Genomic DNA, 25635 nt, shown 5'->3' with positions numbered 1-25635 from the left:
TGCGTGATTGTGTGAATTTTGAATTCGAATGTGCAAATACATAGTGTTCCGCTTAAGCAGCCAAATATCCAGCTTACCAAACTAGTTAATAACTAGGTACCCAAAAGCCATATTTTTTATTTGAGAATGTTTTTTATTATACTCCGAACAAAAAAGGACTGCTGTACTTACTTGTTAATGTTTTTGTTGTCAATATGAGGCTGGATACGAAAAATATAGAAGAGGAAAGTTCTCTTTACCGTTGTTTTATGTAAACAAACTTCCGTAATTATAAAAAAGATATTGTTATTATTTATGCGATAAACTAACTGCAAATAGTGCGTGTAAAAGGCGCATCGGTTCGATTGGAATGGTTATTCACCTATTTTCAAGTATGTACCTATATTCAATAGTCAAAGGCGGTTATAAGATAAATAAATTAAATTACTCAATTTTGAAGATTTTGCAAGACATCTGGAGAATTTACAGGGTTTTCTAACTGGGACGACACTTAAAACTAACGAAATTAAGTCCCGACCAATTTCTTCTATTGCATATTTTCAACGAATTAGGAAATGTCGTTAGTATAACTTGAACTAAATAATAAATGTAATATAGAAGACTACTACAAAATAAAATGAAGCAAATGTAACTAATTTGGTATCACAAATGTTGCATACTTTTAGAGTTAACGATTTTTTAAATTACATTCCAAGACTCAATCAATCAAAGAATCAAATAAATAATCAATCAAGAATCAAAAAATATATCAGCAAACTATGTCAAGAACAAATTTCATGTTTTTAAACCCCCATCAGATACATTAACTTCATTGACTTCATTCGTTCAACATGCGTTAACATTCTTCGTAATTATTTCGTAAAAAATCTGTTGATGAACTAGACATAGAACACGAAATTGAAAACACATGTGCTGTGTTTTAAGAAGGATTTTTAAAAGCAGACAAATTATCAAAACAAGTACTTAGTAGTTAAAAACATTTAGCCAAACAAAAAAAATCACTCAAGCAAATTCACTGAATTATTTGCCAAAACGTTTAAATACAAGGTACCATCTATTATCAACTAAACTAAATAAAACTATGAAACCTTGAGAAAAATTAAATTTTAAATTTTAATATGTTTTGGGAAATTTGTAAAAACCGAAAACACTAAAAAAAGTTAATATCCAAATGTACTTAAGCACATGCAATATGCGTAGAATCAAGACAAGTATTGATGAATGAAATGGAGAAAAGTTCATCAAATTCCTTCATAAATTATAAATAAAGTCCTAATTATCAAACGTATTTACTGAAAGGGAAACCGTGGGAACCCGAAACATGAAGTACAAAAATATAGTAACAGTCAAAGCCTTTTAGCTAAATGCGAGATCCCATTTGTCGGTTTAACTTAATTTGTAGCAAAGCTTAAATATTCCACTTCATATAGAGTGATTTTTGGATAAAAGTGTGGCTGCCAAGTTCGGGAAGCTGGAAGGTTCATTAAATTCGGGTCTTGCATGTGCAAAAGCACCAAAACTTCAGGCACGTCGGCAACTGGCGTGTCTGAGAGGAAAAATTGCTATTGGCGTCAGGGGAAATGAAATGCACCATTTAATTTTCTTTTCGTGATGTCTTTTGCTCGGTGGTACTTTTGACACCATATAAAAACGATGATTAAAATGTTTTAAAATCGAATTACACGTAAAAATATCTTTAAAAAATCAAATTGAAGTCATAAAGATGCGCAATTCTACATTACAAGAATACTTGGGTTAGTTTCGGAATCTCTTCATATTTTATCAATAGCACAAATGAACTTCATAAAATTATAACATAAATTGAAATTTTAACGCTATTTTCGATCTATATTATTAAAAGTAGAGAACATTTTATGGTTGCCAATTTCAAAAGGAGAATTTTTCTACAGACGGTTTTCCAGCTGGCTAAAGTCCAGAAAAGAACGGTGAAATCTGATTAAATCCGGACGTCATAAGAATTTACAATGCGCTGAAAATGAATTTTTAGAGCGTGATCAGAACTGTAAAAATGTTCCAGCTGTAATTAATAGGCAAAGGGTTTCCCCGCGAATTCTGCAGATGAGAATACAACTTAGCTTCAATTATCGACGTGATTATGTGTTGATGCAATTCAAAAATCAAATAAAATAAAAAAAAAAAGCTTTACTGCCACGGAAAAATTCACAAATTTTACGAACAAAGCGAGTAAAAAAAACAAAACAAAATACTAGAACATAAAGTACGTACAGTACAGTCAACAATAGTGAAATTTTTAAAAAAATATAATAAAACAGTACAAAATACATATATTGCTCTAATACGGTTTAAAAAAATCAATAATTATTACCGGTCGCAAACATTTTATCGACAATAAATCACTGGGTACATTCTCATGTAATTTATCTCCATAAACCAATCTATACCCATATCCTATTATGCCGCTTCTTTTTTGTTATTCAATACAAAAGTGCCTGCATACAGCGCCTTTTGCATTACACCGATCGATCAACCGGTGCTATCTTTAAAAGCGTTGAAAATCCATCAAATTGTTTGTTCATCTTTTATTAAAATCGATTTCGGAAAAGCTCATCAACTTTTAATTTAATTCTCATTGCAGTTTTAATTTGTTCGGAACCTGCAAATGATCAGTTTTCCCTCTGTTTGATCTGCATCCTGGAGAGAATGCACATTTTTGCACATTGCCTGGTCTGCCATGGTTTAGTTGATAATTTCGAAATAATCAGTTTTACTAACTATGTGGATTGAGCTTGATCATTGTATCCTCCTATAGGCGATGTACATATATTGGTGCTAATGCCCATAAATCCCTTAAAATAATCAATCATTTGCGAACGAGTTGCTTTAATGAGAATCATCTGATGCTTTACATTATCTACTTAGCATAAATCTGAATAAATATTGGGTGTTTCGAAATAATCTCGCAAATCCCTTTGGTATTTGAGCTTAGTTAATGTTCTTCGTTTACTAGTCAAATATATTAACAGTTAAAGAATCAATTTTAACTCTAATATTATCTATTCTTTTATAATGGATTACTATGCGATTAGAAGAGTTAAACTTGTTGAAATATTAGAAGCGGCAAGAAAAAAAAAATATTATCCAGAGTGGTATGAAATAATATAATAATAATAGCGAAATATCTTATAACTTATACAGGGACAACAACAAAAAATTGAAGCTACAAAACTGAACACAATTTAAATGAACATTATTTTTTTAACGTGTTTAATTTTATTAAACAAAATTATTATTAACTTACAAAAACCGGTATCTCGTGAAGTTCGCCTTTGCGGAAAAAGTTAATATAAATAAATGCAGTTAAAATTATGCAAACTAATTTCGAATCACCCTGTTGGACGCCTTGCTAATATAAAGCAAAAAATGAATAAATTTTTCTTTGTTGAATTAAATGTATGTTTTTGTAGTGTGTGTAATAAAGATGAAGTTGCAGATAGAAGACTGCACACTACAATCTGAAAAATTTGTAGATATATTAAAACGAGTCAAACACTGTATTTATTTTGAATATTTTTTCTAAATATAGTGCAACTGTTTATCTGTTTTAATGGTAAATTTCTGTACAAAACCACTGTATTCCGATTATTTATGGTTTTTAAGAATGTAGTTTATTCCTTTTCTCTTCTGGACGGCAATGAAAAGTAATGATGTGTTTTCTCTGCCATACGGATGAAACCAGGTATACATGGGAAATAGAGCGAGAGCAAAAGACACGATTAACAGATATAAATTCAGTTTTACTGCGCATCCATACTAGAAAATGTGTAATTAGTAGATTCAATAAATATTATAAAGTGCACACACAATATGGTTCACACGTATTATTATGGTTTGCGTGTAAATTGCAATTGGTCTAAATTAAGCATTTTGTCGTATAACACTTTTAGATACAGGATGCGTTGGATTCTGTCTCCACAAAATAAATAATGTTGTTGGTTGTAATCCGGCTGAACTAACGTTTAATTATAATTTATTAAGTGGGTGATTAGTATACTGATTTCATAGGTTTTATTATATTTTTCATTTCATTTATTTATATTGGTCGACGATTTTGTAAATTTTATCAATATAAAAATTAAGCTGCCATTCTACTTAAAACGTAGAAACTAAAGTATCTGAGTCATGCTCTAAGAAGCGTTTCTGTGTCATGCTCTGAAACGCTAGAACGGTTGCTAATAGGATTTAAATTGAATCAGAGTGAGAAAAGGGGCATTTACTTGCATCTGTTGGAGATGTTAAATTAATTTAGCCTCAAAAAGGGAATCGGTAACTTAACTTCTAAAGATGAATTTATTGTCTTGATCGGTGTGCGAGGTGTTTTTCCGGAAACGTTTACCCAATAATCTACGTTGAAACATTCGCAATGAATTGTACAAGTTTATTTTCAATCGTATGCACTTAAAGTGCAATTTTGATCTCTTAATAACGGAATTTAAATGTTTCCGTAGCAATAAATACGTCAATACAGATAAGGGAGTTACGAAATAGATCTTTCCATTCAAGAGAATGGTTTAATCCAAATGTTTCATAGAATATAAAAATGTTACAATATACTGGGCGTCCCATTTAAAAAAACTAAATTGAATAAAAAATATAAAGCCCTTTTCGGTTTTAATTTCAGTGAAGAATGGGAATATCTCAAGCAACAGCATCTGCCAGACGTCCTGGACAATGCCACGGAACTGCAGCGAAATTTTCTAGAATTAGTTACAAGCGCCGCTAAGCGTCTTTTCAACTACATGGATATATGCAATGAACTAGCTAACGCCCATCGACTGTATGATGCTGAAGTAATCGAGTTAACGGAAGATGTTAGCTTTATCGTTATCTGTCCACCAGCTGAATTTTCTTGCGCCGTGCCTGGACAGAGGGAGATACTTTTGCAGCGAGGGGACTTAATCAGTCTCCCAATCCAGGTATAAATATTTTATTAATTATTATTAAATTTACAATTATTTAAAAACGAAAGCATGAATACATTATTGCACATGAATATTTTCGAATACATGTACTTTTTTCTACGTTTCCTTCATAAAAAAGAACAAAATTCGCTAGCTAGAATTTTATATTTCTTTTCAAAGAAAACCCATAGAGGGTTATGCAAATGTTGTACCTTATACTACGACCTTTAAAGCCATTTTCACAAAAAACGAAGCGAGCATTGAATTCAGATGTATTCCAAAATATGCTAAACTGTCTTATAGTAAGTATTATATTAAAAGAAACTTAATCAAATATTCCGATTTACTTCAGTTTGATTTAACATTTCATATTTACCGTGTGCTATGTCTAGAAGCTGAATTTCGATTTTAATTTTTAATTGATTGCCGTTGAAAAAATGCATTAAATTACTACTCTGAAACCGTCTTGTCTCTATGCATTTAATACAATATGGAACTATATTAGAATATTTTTAGATTTAACAAAATTGATATATCAACTTTAGAGAAAATAAGCAACTGGTTTAAAAGAACTGAAGCGACACTACCTAAGCGCATCCTGTGAATAAACGAATAACTCTCTCGGAAAGGATTTTGTATTCAAATCCAAGATGCAGTATAAGTAAACAATGTTACGTGAACGAAATTTGAAAGGCAAAATCATTGCAAACCGGGTTTAGTGGCTTATCTAACACTAACTAGAGAGTGGAAAGGATGGCGAACATGCATTAAAGTTTAATTAACATTATTAAATAAATTAAGTATAAAGTTTTTGATCTGCAACACGATGAAAATAAAATTTTACCCGTTAATTTTTGTGACCGAATCTAAACTCAAAGTTATAAATCCCAACTCTAATAATGTATTTTGTAGTATCATAGAGATTATTTTTCAATGACTCATTAGTAATTAACACTGGGAGATTTGTTTATATAAACATTGAAAAACACTGTTTAGTACAAACGCAACAGAATTCTTAAAAAAAAACAATATTTTGTTTATCCGAATTCTCATCTCCTTCGAGAGCCATCGTCTCAATAGAGAGCCTCTATATTGAGCTGATCTTGGACGCATTGTATTAAAAGTATAAATGAAACAACCAATTCAAAAGAAAAATTTTTTCTCATAAAGTTATGTTCCACAAATAGTCTCTTCGATGTTAATGTGTTGATTTTTTACCAACACAACACAACTATTGCTCGCTGAGCTTGACTTGGTAATGCACTAATTGACTTTTCGGTCCAAATTCATTACATTTTTTTTATTTAATCCATAAGAAAACGCATTTCTTGGTCAAAAGTATCAGAACTTGGCGAACTTTCCGACACCTTATTCCAACCCATAGATTTTTAAAATTAATAATTTTTAGCGCGCCGTATTCTCAGACTTAATCGTTTTATTTATACAGCAAATTAATGTATAGCGTATAGCGTGAGTGAATGTATTTATTCAAAGCTGGAATAAAAAAACGTCGAATTCTTCTATAGTTCGAAAATCCAGTCTTAGTTTAATCGGCATTATTGTCGCTAATTTAAAGTTTTTGAGTGAACTTTCACGCTATTAAGCTAACGGAGCGTTCTTGATGTAAATGTCATCCAGTAGCAATTATATTTTTCATTTTAAGAACAAAAATGTAGTTTTTTGCAGCATTTTTTCACGGTTGGCTTAATAAGCGAGGGCAGACAAATTTTTTTACAGAATGCGCAATTTATGTTGAGATTTAATCGAGACCGATCGGATATACGGTTCCCATTTGAACTGATTTTTTGAAACCGTTTTATGATTTTAAAGGTGGAAACTTGAAACAAGCTTTTGTTTAACATATGTATTTGAAGACAGTTTTTTTAACTTTCAAGCTGTCTGAGTTTTCACATCGATTACTTGGCTACGTATGTTTCGGTTTTATTTTTAGACCTTTCAATCGATTGCTTTATTACGTATTATTAAGTTTTATTTTTGACTGTTCTATAATGTACTTTTTCATCAATCTCTGTATAGAATTAAAGTACAGTTGCCTTTTAAACATTGTTTAGGTTTCCTTTTACATTAAACACCCAGAAGACAATTATGTAAAAAAATATAAGTCATTACTAAAAAGCAGACATACAAGTGAATACAAAGTGCATTTACGAATGTTTTTAGATACTCTCATAAAGTGAATTTCTTGCATTTCTTCAAAATAAAAAAAATGTAATGGCGTCACAATATATTTATGCTTTTAGGAAAATGGTTTCCACTGTTTGCCATTAAAATAATCTATTGCATACATAAATTTTACAGGGTGTCCAAGATAAGGATGTGCATGGGAATCTTCGAAACCGTAAGAGATAGGAAGTCGGTTAAATTAGGAAAAACTTATATAAATAAAAATAAAAAAGCACGTTTTCAAAACGCAAGTTTTTCTTTTAATTTTTGAGATATCTGGAAAAAAGTTATTTTCCGGATTATCGTTTTAATTCATTTTTGAAGTTATTTCAAATCATCAAAAACCAAATAATACTTCCCAATGCACCTTCCGTCAAAATTTGATGGTTTCAAATAAACGAAACTTTGTAATACATTTTCATTGACACCGTCTTGTAGAGCTCGAAAAGGTGTCATGAGAAAGTATTTTTTGGGGTTTGATATGATTTAAAATAAATTCAAAAATTAATAAAAACGAAAGTCCAAAAAATCACAAATCATTTTTTCTAAATATCTGAAAAATAAAACAACTACTGTTTCGAAAATGCTTGTATATGGTCTCCTAATTGCGCAACTTTTTTCTAATTTAACCGACTTTGTAGTTCTTACGATTTCAGAGATAGCCATGCAAGGCTATCCACACCCAACTGTGTACTTTGTAGAAAAATGTTTTTTTGTAGAAAAAAAACTTAATCTAACGCAGTGAAGTTTCAAGAAAGAAGAACTAAACAGAGAAACATTCAAGATAATAATATTTTTTTAAATGTTGAAAAATTTGCTTATGGTGGAAGCCAAACAGCATTAAGCCTTGAACTTCTCATAGAATTCAAATATGTACGAAACTTGGATTAAACGGTTTACTGTTTGTTCTCCCAATGAGAATTGAGATGATCGGTATTAATTTTTTTAGAGAACTGAACGTTGACTACAACTTTTGAATGATGCAATATTTTCTCAATTTAAAATCCAAGTGATAAGACGCACAACTTTATAAAATATCAACACCTAATTGGTCACTTCCACTGCACCTTGGACATTGAGTTATACTTTGTAGTTATTGTTTGTTATACTTTCATACTATTGAATTCGCAAACTCAAAAAATGTTCTAAATTTAAAATTCCCTCAATTGACTGTTTTTTCTTTATAGGTCTTTGAAATGATCCACCTCAACACCTATCAAAGCAACATCGTCCAAAAGTACTCAAAACTAAGTTGCCTGTTGGAACTGGATACAGCAACGGCTAGTCACCTGCATCGAGAAGCGTTTTCGAACATCGAATTAGCAGTGGCAAAAGAGCGATTGGCCAAACTTCACGAGCTACAGAATAAGTTGGAATCGATTTGGAAAAGTGTTCGGTGGTTAGCGGACGTGATCACATTTGCCAGAGATAAGAACGTTGGATGCATATGTATGAGACATGTTTTAGAAAAAGAGGTCGGTATTGTTACGAGTCCGAAGCGAGATTTGCTGCAGTTGCCGCCACCTAAAGCTGTAAAATCAACGCCTGGACGTGGATCCTGGCCTGGACCCGGTGGTATGACAATTTGCCCACCAACGAATTTGATGAATGAATACAGCAAGAGTGAGCAGAACTTGACGAATGGCAGTGTTTCGCATTACTTGAGTGCCTCTGGTGATGCGGATTCGAGAAAAAATAGCGAAAGCTTTAACAGTGCTAACGAATACGCATCGCAACTTGCCCCTAGTAGAAGTGAAGACATTCTGTTTTCGGTGCCCACGTGTAGTAATACCTCAAACTCTCACAAGAGATGTACAAATCTACCAAGTTCCTCAGTTAATACTAGTCCCTTGCTTAACGTCCGACCTGCATATGGAGGGAGCATGGTGAGCGTCAACACTCTAAACACTGCGGACAGTTTGCATAGTTTAAGCTCAGACAGTGATCAGGCTCATCCTCTAAGCACCTCAACACCGCAGAAAAAGTCCAAAACCAAAATGGTGCCAAGTAAAAGCATGGCGAATGTGAAACAGCATTTTTTAGGTGCAACGAACGAAGATCACAATGTGATGTTCCTCACAGTAGACCACACAGTAGCTCCACTTAGAAGTTTGGATAGCAGTCTTTCGAAAAGTCTGACAAACATTAGGACAATATCCGATTTCGATATGGCCAATCCAGGCTATCCTCCAGTAGAATCTCCAAATTGCCCGGTGGTATTTCCAGAAATTTTCAACCTTCCTAGTGACGATCCCGAACCTTATGCCAAAGATAATTACGACATTCTCCAAATATATGCTGCCTACGAAACGGGTCTAGTCATTGGAACCAGTTTGAAAGTATACGTTACTCCTAGAACGACCGCCAGAGAAGTTGTGAACGTGGTGGTTCGACAGCTCAACATGGCAGTGATTCTCAAGGGAAAAAAGGGTCCGATTTACAATAGAGATATGCTGAAAAACTTCTGTTTGGTGGCCATTATTGGGGCGAGGGAGCGGTGCCTTCGAGACGACTTTAAACCATTGTTGCTGCAAAACCCTTGGAAGCTGGGCAGATTGTATGTTCGTAGGAAACATGATGTTTTAGCGGCGTTAGATCATAGCAGTAAGTTGGATCGGATTGAAGCTACTCGGATCGATCGTATTTAAGGTTGCAATTGAATTCTATGTTTTGGTATGACAAGAAGCGCTCGGATATTTTATGCTTTAATCTCTGGGAATTTCCAGAAATTCGTCAAAAAGCCTAAAGTATTGATGATGATTTTTCAGGAAAAATCGATAACCAATGCGAATGGAAATTGTCCAATTTGGATGTTCAATGACGAGATGTACTATAACATTAATTTATAGTTTACAGACGTCCATACGTATGGTATGTGACCGTAAGCCGACTAACGTATTATTTTTGCCCCTTAATGAGTGGTATACACATTGGTTCTATTTTGATTATTTAAGCGACTTAAGGTTAACTTTCGGTATAGCAAAAAGTAAGAATATCTTTTTTAAAATATTAATAATGTAAATCGTAACAAACATATCAAAGGAACTTTTTTTTAAATAGAAACTTGCCTTGAATGGCACAGTTATTGAACGTTTTCTCGCAGGGAATCTAAAAGATGTTATTAATATTTTTTATCCATTAAAAAGTCGTCTTCTTGTCATACCAACGATTTAGTCAAATTCACATGGTGCTGTTTTCTTATGATAATATTAGCTGAACCTATTTGTTGCCTATTATAGTATATAAAATAAACAGAACTATACAGAGACTATTATTGTACATAATTTTAGAGTTATGTATATCTAGAGTATGATAAATGTGAGTCTATAACGCTGACGATATTGCACTAGAGCGTTAGAGATATTAAGACTGTGATGATTATCCTTTATTGATAAATCTGTCAATTTTCCTGCCTATCGATTGATCCACAAAAGAGATGTTTTCGAGTTTAAAATAAATTTTCTATTGGCAAATCATCAAAAATTTAATTATCTACACGATAAGCAGGAAATCATTATGTTAGGACCATGAGCAAAGAATTTATATATAACAAATAGGTGATTTGAGGGTAGTAGGATATAATTAAAATACGTACAATGCTTTTAGCCATCCAAAATGATATACATCAGGAAATCAAATTTAAATACGTCCGATCTGTAATCGACTATTAATGCTTTGGAGCTTTAAACCAGGTAGTTAACATACGTGACATAATCGACAATGTTTGCATTAGATAGTTGTTCATGTTCACGAGGATGGTGTACGCAATGTTATTGCAGAATTTTAAGATTATGCCCGTATATTGAAACATTGAATGTACGTTATAGGCCAGAGCAAAGCAGTCAGTATATTGTTTTATTGACCACATTATAACCATAAAAAACATACATTTGTCTCAAACTAAATGTTGATTTTCTGGTAGGAAAAATAGTGCATCTTCATCCATTCAAAGTTTTAAAGCAAAAGGGCAAAGTTTAAAGCATGCATCAACATTTTGGTTACACTATCGCACTCACTAATAGTAAATGTCTAGAAATTCATTACCAATATTATTTCGTGTCTGAGAAGTACGTCGATCGTTTATTAAGAGTTTTAGATTGGATTACTCACATTTCGGTAAAAATAAAACATACTAAACCAGATGCCTGGCACATTTAAGAGCTAATAAAAATATTTCGGTGCGATGGTTTAAAATTCAAACATTACGTAACTATAGATTTTTTTATTTCAATATTTTATTCTAATCTTTTATTGTGTCAGAGTTCAAAGTCTCCTGATTGCCGGAATTTGATTTACCGCAGTTCCGATCAATACTTCGTCGAAAACCAATTCCTGATTTGAAAATGTGTTTGAATAACCGAGAAGAATTAGATTGTGATTTAGTATTCATATATTAGATATAAAATACTTAAGTTAAGGTAGCAAATGAGAAAGTATTCTAAATGTTAAGTAAATCAGTCATATCAGTAAACGTAGAATTCGGATCGTTTAAATATCCAACGCTTATTTTTTTACTAAATGGGTATTTTTATTTTTTGATTTTTCGAATTAACCGTATAGTTTTTTTTTTCTTTTTCGTATTTATAGTCATTGTTTCCACATTTTTATCTGTGTTGGGCTAATGAGATTTAAACTAATTGAAATTTTTCATTGTGCTCATTACTTGTGCAATGCATGCGATTTGTAAATAGTTTAGGGACAACTAAATGTTTTCAAATACTTCCAGATGGAACTAATTGAAAAATCTAGATCTTGATGGTGCATTATTCGCGCTATAGTAACGCATGCAGAAATTGAGAGTAAAAAAGCGTCATGTAAAATAAAATGTAAAGTTTGTGTGTAATAAATATGTTAAAAAATGCAAGTGGATTTATTTTCAAAAACCAAATTTTCCTTCGACTGTAGTATTTCCGGGAGATTAGTTTTCCCAGACACGATAACGATACTTTTGGAAATACTAACATTATAAGAATAAACAATTGCACCTTCAATTTTGTGCCACCAATAAAGGTGGAATGTCAGCTTCAAATAAAAATTTGCTGACAAATTTATTGAAAAATCGATGATAATTTATTAGTTTTGTCGACTAGAAATATTTGGAATTATAATAAGGAATAAATCAGTGAGACCAAATCAGGAACAATGACGGAAAAAAGCACCACAGTAATTTCCCTGCCCCAAATGGTCGATCTGGCATTAAATTCGCCAGAGGTAAAAATTCGCTTATGCGGAATATATTTTCAAATAGTCCAGATTTTCACTTATTTCAGCTTTTTTCTGGTGCAAAAATAATCAAGTTTAATGACATAATTGTAGGTGGGAATAGTTAATTTCACAGTGCTGCATTCCCTTCTCCATGTGATAGTCAATCAGTTAGATTTGGGGGATTGTAATGTAGAATTTCGAGGAAGTGACAGCGAAAGGCTTCAAAATTACATTTCGACGGCAAAACCAGGCCCTATAATTACTTTGACTGAATATACTGTTGGTCCAGATGGAAAAGGCAGGAAGAAAAAGGCTAAGAAAGGCAGCAAAAGATCCAGTGTCGTAGGTAAAAATAATTAACATCAGCTTACGCTGTTCTCATCGTGAAATTCAAAACTATTTGAATATTAATATTATGCCTATCCAGAGGAGAAAGGGAAAAAAGACGAACATCAAAAAGAAAAAGAAATCGCGATAATTAAGAAAGAAGACGATGGATCAATGGCTTCAGGTACTATTCACTCAAAAACTAATTTTATAAAACAACATAAATATGGTTTTAACTATTATCTAGCTAGTTCAGGATCCCTACAAACGATTGTGGTGGTAGAACCGGCCTCTAAAGAGAAAATAGGCGACTCTCCTAAATTCACTATAGCGCTAACCAAAGAACAGCTAGGTAAATTGCAAAAAGACCTCAAAGATCTTCAAAAGCAAGTCAAAGAGCTTACTGATCTTCCTGGAAATATTGGACTTATTGACGCAATTAGGTGAGTTTTTAATTCAGCTACACGAAATAAACTTTCTTAATTTGGTGCCAGTTTTCTACATATTTCGTTATGGAAAGGGCCAATTTCTTTGCTAGTGGCACTCAACATGTGGAAATAAAAACGGTACGCAACAAAGAATTATAATGCTTTTCACACAATTTAATAGGGACATTTTGTGTATCAAAAAAAACTATCTAGAGTGTTTCAAACGTATTATACGCTTTTAACAGGGAGTTTCAGTGTTTTTTTAAATTTATTTATTTCAGGTTTAAGAGATATTGAATTTGAAAAAATAGGTACATATTACATATTCCTACTGAGAAAATTCAGTGCATGAAAAAATTGTTCTTGAATATTTATTTGTGGCAACAATATTTTGTCTATGAATTATCTGCTTCATTACAAAATGCACATGAAGAAACCGGCACTTCTTTAGCAAAGTTTCCCAAAATGTTGACTCAGGATAGCATTCCAATTTTATTTCGTAAGATAAAAGGCTGGTCGATATTGGTATTAAATGGGGTGGATTTTTTAAAACATAATTTAACGAAGAAGCGAATTTACATATATTTTATAACAAATTGTTTAATTTCTCTGAATTCCTGTATTTCGGCCCATATTTCGGATTTAATATAACGGAGTTCTAGTACTCATTGAAAATGAGCAAGTTTTCAAGAAAAAATTTACTTACATGTTCTCATGTTCTCAGAACGAGCAAAGATGGTGGCACCTCCCCAATACTGGATATGTTCCAAATTCTCACCCTGGTGAAGAGACTGGATGCAACTGAAGTGGCAATGAATAAAATGGCCAGCATGATTGAAGATTTAGCCAAAGGCCAATCCAGCTTGGCAGAACCTGGAAATAAACAAGGTACATTAACGAACAACTTCAAACAGCAAACAACAAGAAAGATGTTGAAAAAGTCTTGTTATTCTAGAGCGCAAATTATCATTCAAAGACCAATCACAAGATCTGGTGACTAAATCGCAAGAACTTCGAAGATCACTTGATGGAACCGTGGGCGGAAGTAATCAAATACAGGAATTGATAAATGAGTTGAAAGAACTGGAACAACGGATAACCCAACTGGAAAATCAATCTGCAGCTGCAGGTATTTGTCGAAACATTTGCATCGCTAATCTGCAAATTTGGAAGGTGTTTCTAACTGTTCTAAATAAAAATAGGTCCGCTAAGACGCGAAAGTAATCTTGAGGGAAGTAATAGCCAATCTGCAGCCAAGTCAACAAAAGGAAAGAAAAAGGCTGGACAGGACGCAGATAAAGATTCTGATGATTCAGAAGAGCGGAATGAAGGAGGAGATACAGAATTTGATAGGTGACTACTTATGCTCCTTACATGAACGTTTCCTCTAAATAATGATTGATGCAGTCACAGTTTTTCTATTAACTTTTGTTGGGCAAATATTGCAATTCCAACATAACAAACAGTGTAAAATTTAAAATAATTTGATTATTCATTGGTGAATTTATCGTACATTTCTATAGCACTGATTTGTCAACTTTATCGCCACAAAATGCGATCGCATTGCTTCAAGCCGAGATTATTCGCATGAAGGAGGCTAATAATATGGCAAATCAGATTGGAGTAGAGGCGCTGAAACAAGTGGAAAGCCTGAAAGAATCATTAATATCCGACGAAAAGGAGAAAAATCTGCCGCCAGATGTAAAATTCGGTCAGGTAACGTGAGACCGTGAATGGCTCATTTATTTTCCACAAGCTAATTCGGGAAGGAAAGTTCAAACGTTTTACCGTATTTCACATTTAGGACCAAAACAGTCAAATAAAATGATTAGTTTAAATATAATCAAAACAGTTAAATAATAATTGCTACATTTTACATGTTTCTGAATTGTACAAATTCCAGATGGATATCAAGATTAATGACCTCAAAGAGCAAGTGAGCACTTTAGATACCGTTTACCATCAACAATTTAGCAACGTAAATGATCGCTTGGAACAATTGGACAAGGAAATTTCCGCACTTTGGGAACGAATCAACTCAGGGTACATAAACTAGCAAAAAACGTAGAATTTAACAAATTGATTGTTTTCATGATGTTAATAGGCTTCCGGGTGGAGATGCTTCAGCAGGAGCAAATGGGCAAAATATCCAAGAAGTTTACAACAAACTTCTTCAGCTCCAAGACGATATGAATGCTTTATCCGAAACCGCCAATAAATTAGCAGCGGACAGAGAAGGGCGACAGGATAGTCTAGACGTAAAATGAAGTTTTATGAATTTATCAACATAAAATCAAAATGTTTTATTAGAAACTGTTATCAACATCTTCAACATTCCGCGGTCAATATAAGACACAAATCTTTTTTAGGTGATGATTGAGCAAATTGAATTACTGAAAACTGTAAAGGCGGACCGAGAAGATTTAGAAGATGCACTGGCGGATAAAGCCGATGCCTGCCAGATTAACAGAAAAGTTTCCCATGAACAATTTGATGCGGCTTATGATGAAATTACTAAATCACTGGAAAATACATTGGAGAAACTTAGGCAACAAGTATATACCTAATAATTTTAAAAATGGTTGAATACTCATTCATGAATTCATCTAGGAAGAACTATGGGTGCAATCCCTAAATGATCTGCAGAAAGAAATAGGCAATAAACTGGACAAAATGGAACTGACGCCGCTGAAGGACTTTATTAATTCAAAACTTAAAGGAATTCAAGACAAGGTGAAAAAGATCTCAGCTTTGAAGCAAGAACATGAGGCTGCTGGAACCAAGAGTAAACTCCTGCGGTAACGAATTAATTTGTTCATCAACGCCCATTAACTGAAATTTCATTTAACAGAAATGTTAACTGTATTTCTTGCGATGCCGACGTTGTTATGAAGAAACAAACGGACATTACGATGTTTCCTAAACCTTATGCGTCGCCCGCAACCAAAAGTCCAGGTCCTTATTTGGCCTACGAGCTTGATCTGTTAAGGAAACAGCAAAAATCGTAAACATTTCAATAATTTAAGTGGACATCTTATATACTAGTTTCCAATTTTAGATTAGCAAACGGCAAAAACTTGAATATGCTTGAAAGCGCTCTACAAACCGGAAAATTGAAGACTTTGTAAGTGAATCGGTAAATTCTTACTTCGCGTACTCGCTACACATTTAAGGAATCTACTGTCTTTAATTTTAATTATTTTTTTTAATTATGGAACTCGATAATCAATGGGCACTTTTATGAAGAAAACACGTAACAAATTGCGAAAAGCTGATCGAAAGGTACCAGAAAATGGTGAAAAAGTTCGTTTATTAGAAAATGTGTAATTCCACAACAACTTTTAAAAGTCAGAAGCCATCTAGTAATCTTAAACAATATATCCAAAGAAATAGTAGCTTAATTGTAACAGAGAAAGTAGTTTGAAAATTTTTAACTCTGGCTCAAAAGCGAATTAAACATTAAAAAAACACTCTAAATTTCTAATTCCCAAAATGCCCAAAACTAATTTTAGGGATAAGGATCATCTATGTAATCGATACTGTGGTGGAAGTCACACTATCACAACTCCAGAGCAACGGGTGATGAGAGTTGGACATTTTATGGAGCAGTGGGGCCCAGAAATTTCCCCAGTCAATGAAGTACTAATTAAAGGAACTGATGGTCATGTGAGTAAACAAGTCCTGTTAACTGAAAGTTTACAAAACCCAGACCGAAAGATGAATCAAATTATAAATGCAGTGAAAATAAAACAAAATTAAAAAAAAATGTTTTTAGCTCTACAAGGGTCGGGACGATGCTGCGCTCAGAGCGGCAGCCGTGGAAAAAGCTCCAACTCCTCGAATGGAAACGCCTGCCTTAACTATTAGCGGCTACAACCTCGGCAATAATAATACTAACACAGCCAGTAATATTAGCCAAAAAGAAGTTAAACAAGACAAAAGTGAAATGAAACAAGAACTTGCACAAAGCGGAAGTCGTACGGTGAATCAAAATAACAATACTCAAAATAATGCCAATAATAAACCCGAAGAAAAAACCTCGCACGACAGTGCAAACGCTAAACGGCCAAAAACCAGCGCGCCTGAACTAGGTAAGGCCTTTACCAGTACGACTACTACTTAAAAAAAATTAAAAACGCAGTTAGTTTTAAAATTGTACAGTACGAATTATTACAAATACACTTACAATTTATTAAGCAAATCCTACTTTACCCTACTTAAAAACACTTTCTTCACTCTAAACCACATGCACTAAAACTCGGACGAAAATCCCCCGCACGAACTTGCTTTCGCGATAAATTCCGACGATCTATTTTATCTACCTGTCTGTTTATCATGTCAAACTGCACAAAAATAGGACAAAATGTTTACATAAACACACATTTTTCAAGTAAGATAAACACAAGCAGTTTTTGCAAGGCTGGCATGTCGGTTTCTTAATGACAATGTTAACTAGCTTAATTTCTAGTTGACTCGTTAAACTGTTAAGTTTTTAAAATTTTATTAATTAAACTTTATTTCTACAGAAAATTCCATTTCATGTTCATTATAATTTAAAGTTAATTTTTATTGCATTATTCAATATGGAATTCAAACTTTTATTAAATATTTAATTTTTATTCATAATGTTTTACTATTTGGGATAATACGTTTTTCCATTTAAAGGGCAAATAAATGAGCCAACAATGTATGACAAATAAAATTACTTTGCAACTATAAATACGTAATTGAAACTGCTCTTTTTCAGGAAGATCCTCGGAGATGAGGAGATCAAGTGTAAAGTCAGCAGATATTAAACCAAATTGAATGTGAAAAAATAAACTCTGAAAACACAACTTGTATGTATTATTTCTTCTGGAAATGTGTATTTTTCATACATTAAAAGTAGTTCAACGATTTTATACTCTTTATAAAGCTGTGTATTCTAAATTTTCTTAAACTCAAAAAAAAAACCAGCAGAAATTTGAAGAATTTCCAGGGTGTAAAAATACTCCAAAAGACACTTTGTAAAACATAATTGCAAACATTATTTTAAGAAAGGTAAAAGTATTAAAAATCCTAAATCACTGGAAGTAAGGTGTCTATTTGACGAAAATCACGCAATAAATTCAACAAATCAAATGCTTTATTTTCCCAACATTTTGTTCTCCACATCTCAAAATGCCGACAGCAAAATAATATATAAAATAACAAAATATATCACAAATCAATACTGTATGGTTTTCATACAATATCGTTTGCAGATTATCCCGAATAAAAACATGTAAAACTCTAATACGATTATGCAAAAACACGGTATATAGTCCCATTTTCCTAATCTTATATTACAAGAGCACCAAAAGGATTTTTAATGGGTTTTGCATCTTATAATTTTGTGCTATTCACCATCATTAAATGAATAAGTGGTAAAAATATAATCTAAAATAGTACAGTACTATTCATTATAAATGTATAATAAAAATATATTTACTGCTATTAGTAACTCTATGGGATAGATGTGGTTCATTGTGGAAAATTTGCATACAAAAATCTTGCAAAGTGAATCAGACCGAACACTGAATCTGATACAAGGCCGTAATGCGGCTTTTAAGCCAGTAATCCATGGTTTCATACCTAGAATACCCCTTAATAAAATAGTACTGTATTATTTTAAACCTAATTTCTTCGAAAGCTGCTCATACACAGTCCAAGCCATGGCGGCCATCAGCGTACGACGCAACATTCGTGGGACCATACCCTTAAAATAGCCTTGTACACCATGATTATTATGTACGTAAACTATCACCGACCAAAGACCCTTGAATTTGGTGGGATAAAGTTGCATTTTGGTTTTGAGAACATCAGCTGGCTGAGTTACCACCGATGCTAAAATACCTGCTGTTATTCCACAGGTAAAGTGGATGGGAGAGGTGTATGGAGAGTTGATAAGTTCTGAAAAATATCCATACTTAAAAACTATGCCATTCGCTATTAATGTGACTAACTTAATTTAAAGGCGATATCTATGATAAAAAAACGTTCTTTGCAGTAACAGTCAGTGGAAGCAATATGAGCATTCAAGTGATTCTGCAATGTGAGCTAGTTTGATTTTAAGTTACACTGTTAAAAAAATGGCAAAAACACAAACAAAGTTTTTTATTTATAAATACCTAAATATTTCAAATTTAATTCAAAAAGATAAAATAGCGCACCCCAATAGAAGCAACTAAAACTGTCCTATTTCAGAAGACTGATAAATTGTTTTAACTATTAGAAAATGCGTGGACAACCACTCGCTAATTATGTGGACACATTAATTATGAACTATGAAAACCGGTAAATAAGCTGCTCATGTTTTGCGCTTTCAATAACAATAAAACTGTATCGAATAACAAAGTATTCGTAAGTAAACATCTTTCCTTTCAACGGTCGGAATTTATAACAAAATTTGATTTGTGTCTTACAAAGTATTTCAGCAGGTCACTCTATCTAAAGCAACGAGAATTATCATAAACTTAAAATGATTTAGTTATGTTTATTGCAAAAAGAAAATTTTGGAAATAATTTGAACGTTTCTCAATCAGAACATGTTGCTTATGGTAAGGAACTCTAAAGGTCTGATTTTTTGACAATTTTTTGCCTAATTTTGGGTCTAAGCGCCACAGAGAAACAATTCACCTGCTTCGTTTACATGCACCAACTATTCTCAAGAATTGACGCGCATGATTTAAGCATCTTACAACGCAGTACCCTAACAGAAAAACAATACAGAATGGAATTGACACAAAAATGTAAACACTGTGTAGCTGATATCTCATAAAAGTAAAGCCTACTATGGATGAGTGAGTATGTTGATTCCAAGATCAATAAGTTCGATGAATTAATGATGCCCCCGATGAAGCATGTGAGCAATAAATAAAAAAGTTTTTCCTTTTTATAGTTCAAGGTGCGTAATTGCCATGACACTGTTGTTCTGATAAACTTCTTTAAATAGAATCAGGATAGGCAAGGTTAATATTTATAAATGCACACAATCACAGACTCAGAAGATGTTCATGAAAGCAAAAAAAAAATGGTTTTAATTCTGAGGTTTTTGACCTCACCAGACCCTCGGAATATGAGTAAAGTTGGCTTAGAATGGTGTATTTTAAAAAACAAAATAATAAAATTACCTTTGGGAATCAGCTGTTTCGTCTGAGTGTAGAACATAAGATAGAGTCCAGAAAACGGAGCATCTCTAAACAACGTAGGAACCAGCCCGCACGTCATGCCACGTAAGCCTTCCGTGCGATAAATGTGCTTTAAAGCGGACACCATGCTGTTATAATCATACATGCCACTTTCAAATCTGCAATCCAACGAAAAAGTATTAGAATCGACTAGAATGTTAATAGAATATTCAATATTTACCTGGTTTTCACTACAGTAATCGGAATCAAAATAGCCCCACTCATCGATCTGGCACAGAATCCCATTGTTACGGACTCCAAGGCAGTGGGAGTTTTCCCTTCTAGATAGTGGGATTTGATGTAGTCTAATGACGAAAAGTATAAACCGATTCCTGGCACACATCTTGTGATAGACTGTAAAAAAATAGGTCTTGTATCTCAGCAATTCTTGACTGCTCAGAAGTTGGCTTGCAGCATAGATAGTAGTTAAAATTGTTATCACTTACTGGAGTCATTCCTCTCCATAAACCTTTAATATGCTCTTGCTGTACAATGTTGGTAAATATGCTGAGCATACTGAGAGTTCCATGGCGGCCACTGTAACAATTAAACAAATTAGGTCAAAAAATTGTACATACCATTCAAAATTCCTGAAATGTTTAGCTTGATAATTAAGAGAGTTCACTTTGAACCCTATCTACTTAGCTTTAAAAATGATAAGCAGTTTCTGCAGGCAACTGATACGAAACGCTAATTATTGGACAGACTTTTTTGTTTTTGTTATGTGTTGCGACGGAATGCAGTACGATTATCAAAATATGCTTTTGTTGTTGTTCCGATTACGTAATTTGCGCGTTTTCATTCGTAATTAAGGATGTTTTCTCAATAAAAATATTTAACATGTAATTAGACTAAACAACCGGTTTTTTATGATTATTTTCACTTCGCTAATCGCAAAATCGCAAGTCGGGGTTCTAAGATAAGTGCGACTTAAGCCCCGAAATTGCTTTAAAAGTTTGAAAATCGTTAAATCAATCGATCCTTTATAGCAATATCCTTTGTATCTGTTTTTTTGTAATTTTACTGTAGTTTTAACCACTCGTTATATCTGAACTGATCGCGTATTCTACTTTGAAAATTAATGGATCATTATAAACCAAAACTCGGAAAATGCTGCCGACAAAACGATATTCATGTACTCGATAAGGTCCGAAGTGGATCACAAAAACATTAAAATAATACTAAAAACCTTCGAATGAAGTAAATATTATCATGAATGTGATTTCATGATTCTCATGATACAGACTTTATTTGTAAACCCACATAAATCGAGTGATTTTTGATAAAAATAAGAACACAATTTATTGCAAAATAAGTTTTTTACAAAAATTAGCAAAGTTCAGTCCCGCGAACATATTAGTTTACTGCACAAACAATTCGTCAACTCCCGATTGTGTCTAATTGAAAAACAAAAAATGTGTATTATAACAGAATTGTTTTTATATTATAATGGACAGGAAAAAATTTAAAATTTAAAGAACAAAACTTGGTCGCCTCATATTTGCATTACAAAACACTTTTCGAATATAGTTTGAATTGCCATAATTTTTTAATCTTTAAATAATTTAACTATTAAATTAATATTAAATTTAAATAATAATTATTAAAGTTTCCCAGTAACAGTAGTTTTAAAATAAAATAAAATAAATTATACAAATAGAAAGCAAAAATTATTTTTATTTACACAATATTTTTTGTTGTAATAAAAGAACTTTAAGAAAAAGTGTGTACAAACTTAAAAATTAATTGCCTGAATAATTAAGAAAGAATCATGTTGTTTTATCTTTTGTTACTTTTTCATACCTCTAAATGTATATAATTTCACTACAGGCAAAGTCTGGGTATTTCTGGCAATATTCAATGAAAGCTAAATACCAATCTATTGCTGATACTTTACAGAGGAATTAAATAAAACACTTAAAAAAACCATACAAGTTACATCACAAGTTTGTTGCATTTTAAGTATAAATACTTACTTTATAAATGTTGCAGGTGAGTTTTGCAACCTGGTTTTAACCAAATCCAATGGTTGGAACAGAACTGTTGAAAATGTTCCCGAAAATGAACCAGCAAGGAAGGCTTTTACTAGGGGATACTGAAATAAAAGAAATACATCAGTAAAACTCGATTCAAGTAACTCAATAATCTGAATTATCAGTGAACTTTAAGGGGTTTAGCCATACTTACACTACTAACGATATCCATAATTCGATATAAACTTAATAAAAATTCTCAGGTATAAAAATATCTTCAGCCACAAACTTGAGGGCGTTAAGGGCGAATTCGAACCAGTGTTTCGAATATTTCTAACAAAGTTCCGTATCAGAATAGTCTGAGTAGTAGATGGGGTTGACACGAAATTTATTGGCGTTGGTCATTCTTTCGACATATAGGTATGAAATCATTTAAACTATTAAGACTTTATAGAAAGACACAAGGTAAAGAAAAACCGAGCGTAACCAAGTAAAAGCTCTTTAACAAATTTAAATAATATAATATTAATAATATTTCTGCACTGAATTGATTCCCACAAACTTCACAGAAAGCCACACAATAAGGCGGTTTTAAACGGTATCTAAAACGGTCTAAAGTGAGCAGATACTGACACAAAACTGCTCGTTAACAGTTGAGTCTCAAATAACATTTCTTCGCATATAGATGACCTTTTATAATGCGCCTTACAAGGCAGCCACTGATAATAGTGATAAAACATAGACGTTAATTGTTACTTGCAGACCCCCTCTTATCATTCGGATATTATTTAAAACTCAACGATTAATTGGTAGCCTATTGACCCCACCTCATTAAAATTTGTATTTTGTTCGTTTCTACTTACATTTGCTAAAAATTCTTTTTTCGGGGGGGTCATAATTTGACCCCCCATTGGAGATTGTTGATCTACATCGTCAATATCATACATTTGGATTTCGGACTGAAGCATTGAGTAAATGTCCCATTCATTATGTTTTTTAGCAGAATTTAAGTTATTTACGCATCTTCACACGATTTTACCTTTTGTTTACTATTTATTTACTATTACATAACCTACACTTCAATTCTGACATTTTGGCAAAACTCGCCATTGCTATCCCTTACTTTGTCTTTGTCATTTAATAAGAACAATGTCTTTCTCATACAATAGCGGAATCCATATTATTAATAATAATTTAAATTTAAAATATGTAAAATCTTAAACAATTTTATAAGGCAAAATTTCTCAAAATAAACCGGTTTTTAACGGTTTTTATTTTTGTGTCTTTGAGTTTATTCATTATTTAAAAGAGCTAGAGCAACATTAAAGAAAATATATATTTTTTTTTAAATATAAATCTAAATACACGCTCTCTGGTATGTAAATGTGAGTTATTTAGTTTAACGCATACCAAAATAGGTCAATTTCATTTTGGATAACGAGACTACAAAAATAGCAGTAGCAAAACCTTTACAAAACATGAATAATTCTAAAAAAAATCGTTTGCAAATAATTTCATACAAATTAACGTGTTCGTCGCTGTGATAAACTACATACATCACGTGAAGATATCAACATTGCTTGTGGATTCTATTGACAGGGGGTCCGATAAAGAAATCGAACTCTTATTAAAGTTCAAAAGATCAAATAAATAATGCTGTGTTGTTATCGCACTTTGAAAAATTACATGCATACAGAGGGAGCTAAATCTATCAATTTTTTCTCTTATTACATTACTTATTACATTACTCTTACATTGTTTTTTTATTATATCGTTTCAATGTTTTGAATTAATTAAGATCGCTGTTTCTTTCGCCGTACATTTTTAAGTTACTTGCGCTCTTCATAATCATTTTTAATATCAACTAGATAAAATAATAAATAACACTTTTTGCGTTTGCTGCTTATCTTAGTTTTTTGTCATAAATGTCGAAAGCTCATCTTGTAAGTCCAATTAGATTTGAAATAGTTAGGATTTCGCGTCCACTCTGCACATCAGACAAAAATAAATAACGTGAGATCACTACTTTTAAATATTTTTTGCGTATTATAATTAAAAAGAAGCGTATGTTTGCACACAAGCACCGCCGGTTCATAACGACAAAGATAAAACTAATGCTTGTGATTGATTTATATAAATTAGGACAAAAGATGAGGTCATATCCACAAAATTAGTTCAGAAGGAAGCGCAATTGATACACGATCACACCAAAATAAAAATCGAGTGTTGGAATCCAAAGTGAAAAATAAAACTAAAATTGCTTTTAGAATGTGAAATTTGAATAATACGAAAATGGCTACTATATTAAACAAATTATTTAATCTAAAGGCATCTTTAAAAAAATTTGGATTCTCCAATTGCGTCTTAAATACATTAAATTTTAAGAAGAAAAGTCCAGAAGTTTGTTTATAAATACACGGTTTTTCTAGAGAAAATAGAAATATTTTGGGAATGCGTTCAGGGAGGGCAATCCCATTCTTAACCGTTTCTGAATTAAACGTATTTTTTAACTGTCAACATAAATTTTTAGATATTTACGGTTTCGGGATGACCATTTAACGAACGTGTTGCATGATGTTCCGCTAATTGCTCTGGACCTCATTTTACTCGCCGAGTGCTTAATTTCTGAGATAACCATCCAGTCATCGTTGGATTGGTAGAGGAGGACCTCCCTCATGCTTAAGCCAATTGGCCGCCGAAATCATCAGACTTAAACCCACTGGAGAATTGCCTCTGGTGGTGGATGCAATCACTAGTAAACTACGAAACAAAAGTAGTTACCGTGGAAGAACTAACTCCACAATCAAATTTTAAATGGTGCAAATATCATTAGAAATAGGATTCTGAACGCATTCCCAAAATATGTCCCTTTCCTCCTGAAGCACCCTTTATATGGACCTACATTATTATTTACCTGCTCGCTAGACATTGTCTTATAAATCACTAAAAACGAAATTTTAAGGACCAATAATCAAAACAAGTCTATGATTTTATTAATTCTCTTAAAGTATCGTCGGTGGTTATTCTTCCAAACTAGATTGACTATGAGAAAATGATTCCAACAATTGAGAAATTGTTATTTCTATAAGCAATGATAATATTTCGTATTGTATTGTTGCAACGCGCCTCCTTCTAGCTTTTAAGGAAAAGTCAAAACATCCTTTATAAGGAATTTATAATGAAATATTTATGATGCCGACGAAAGGCTTGCAAAATGAGCTGACGATATCGACAAGGTTAGCAGTAGAATCAAAAAAATTTGCATTTACGCAAGAAAAACAACTCTGCTGGGGGTAAATAAGAATTTCACCAAGGGTCAAATCAAATAATAAATATTTTCCTTGCCTTGTATTATCGCATTCAATTGTGT

General features: G+C 32.6%; 3 protein-coding genes across 10 annotated transcripts in view; 2 read left to right on the top strand and 1 right to left on the bottom strand.

Annotated features, from left to right (window-relative positions):
* Positions 1 to 11985, top strand: part of LOC109538936 (ankyrin repeat and fibronectin type-III domain-containing protein 1) — a 106759-nt gene extending 94774 nt beyond the window's left edge. For all 6 annotated transcript variants that reach the window (XM_019906377.2, XM_048663781.1, XM_048663783.1 and 3 more), the window contains 2 exons: positions 4661 to 4955; positions 8312 to 11985. In XM_019906377.2, the coding sequence (XP_019761936.1) occupies positions 4661 to 4955; positions 8312 to 9772 (1756 nt within the window). In that variant the 3' untranslated portion in view covers positions 9773 to 11985. The remainder of the gene's footprint in view (positions 1 to 4660; positions 4956 to 8311) is intronic.
* A 152-nt stretch (positions 11986 to 12137) lies between these two features.
* On the top strand, positions 12138 to 17919 carry LOC109538937 (myosin heavy chain, striated muscle). The gene is made up of 17 exons (XM_019906379.2): positions 12138 to 12335; positions 12441 to 12675; positions 12757 to 12840; positions 12904 to 13099; positions 13809 to 13972; positions 14040 to 14213; positions 14287 to 14437; positions 14608 to 14800; positions 14988 to 15127; positions 15189 to 15342; positions 15454 to 15639; positions 15695 to 15882; positions 15936 to 16088; positions 16143 to 16208; positions 16597 to 16750; positions 16860 to 17175; positions 17832 to 17919. Exons 1-17 carry the CDS (start codon positions 12267 to 12269, stop codon positions 17888 to 17890), a joined length of 2682 nt encoding a protein of 893 aa, XP_019761938.1. The 5' UTR covers positions 12138 to 12266; the 3' UTR covers positions 17891 to 17919.
* Positions 17920 to 18191: 272 nt separating this feature from the next.
* Positions 18192 to 25316, bottom strand: LOC109538943 (mitochondrial glycine transporter). 3 transcript variants are annotated; one of them, XM_019906388.2, is made up of 6 exons: positions 25180 to 25316; positions 22269 to 22387; positions 20739 to 20829; positions 20474 to 20646; positions 20236 to 20411; positions 18192 to 19015 (listed from the first exon to the last, which is right to left on the bottom strand). In XM_019906388.2, exons 1-6 carry the CDS (start codon positions 25192 to 25194, stop codon positions 18729 to 18731), a joined length of 861 nt encoding a protein of 286 aa, XP_019761947.1. In that variant the 5' UTR covers positions 25195 to 25316; the 3' UTR covers positions 18192 to 18728. The 3 variants fall into 3 exon arrangements, with proteins under 3 accessions (XP_019761947.1, XP_019761945.1, XP_019761946.1); XM_019906386.2 differs by lacking the exon at positions 25180 to 25316 and adding an exon at positions 23129 to 23395; XM_019906387.2 differs by lacking the exon at positions 25180 to 25316 and adding an exon at positions 22480 to 22943.
* Positions 25317 to 25635: the final 319 nt, after the last annotated feature.

Source organism: Dendroctonus ponderosae, unplaced genomic scaffold (genome assembly GCF_020466585.1).
Source record: "Dendroctonus ponderosae isolate FM_Combo_2020 unplaced genomic scaffold, Dpon_F_20191213v2 Dpon_F_20191213_2, whole genome shotgun sequence".
NCBI lineage: Eukaryota > Metazoa > Arthropoda > Insecta > Coleoptera > Curculionidae > Dendroctonus > Dendroctonus ponderosae.
The sequence above is the reverse complement of the archived record's forward strand: the minus strand, read 5'-3'. Positions and strand labels throughout refer to the sequence as shown.

Coding starts and splice junctions, on each gene's coding strand:
- LOC109538937 (XM_019906379.2), top strand. CDS start 12,267: ATGACGGAAAAAAGCACCACAGTAATTTCCCTGCCCCAAATGGTCGAT. Junction 12,336..12,440: donor TGGCATTAAATTCGCCAGAG/GTAAAAATTCGC, acceptor ACATAATTGTAG/GTGGGAATAGTTAATTTCAC. Junction 14,214..14,286: donor AAATCAATCTGCAGCTGCAG/GTATTTGTCGAA, acceptor AAATAAAAATAG/GTCCGCTAAGACGCGAAAGT.
- LOC109538943 (XM_019906386.2), bottom strand. CDS start 23,233: ATGCTTCAGTCCGAAATCCAAATGTATGATATTGACGATGTAGATCAA. Junction 22,388..23,128: donor AAAAAGAATTTTTAGCAAAT/GTAAGTAGAAAC, acceptor CTTTTATTTCAG/TATCCCCTAGTAAAAGCCTT. Junction 19,016..20,235: donor GAAACAGCTGATTCCCAAAG/GTAATTTTATTA, acceptor GATATTTTTCAG/AACTTATCAACTCTCCATAC.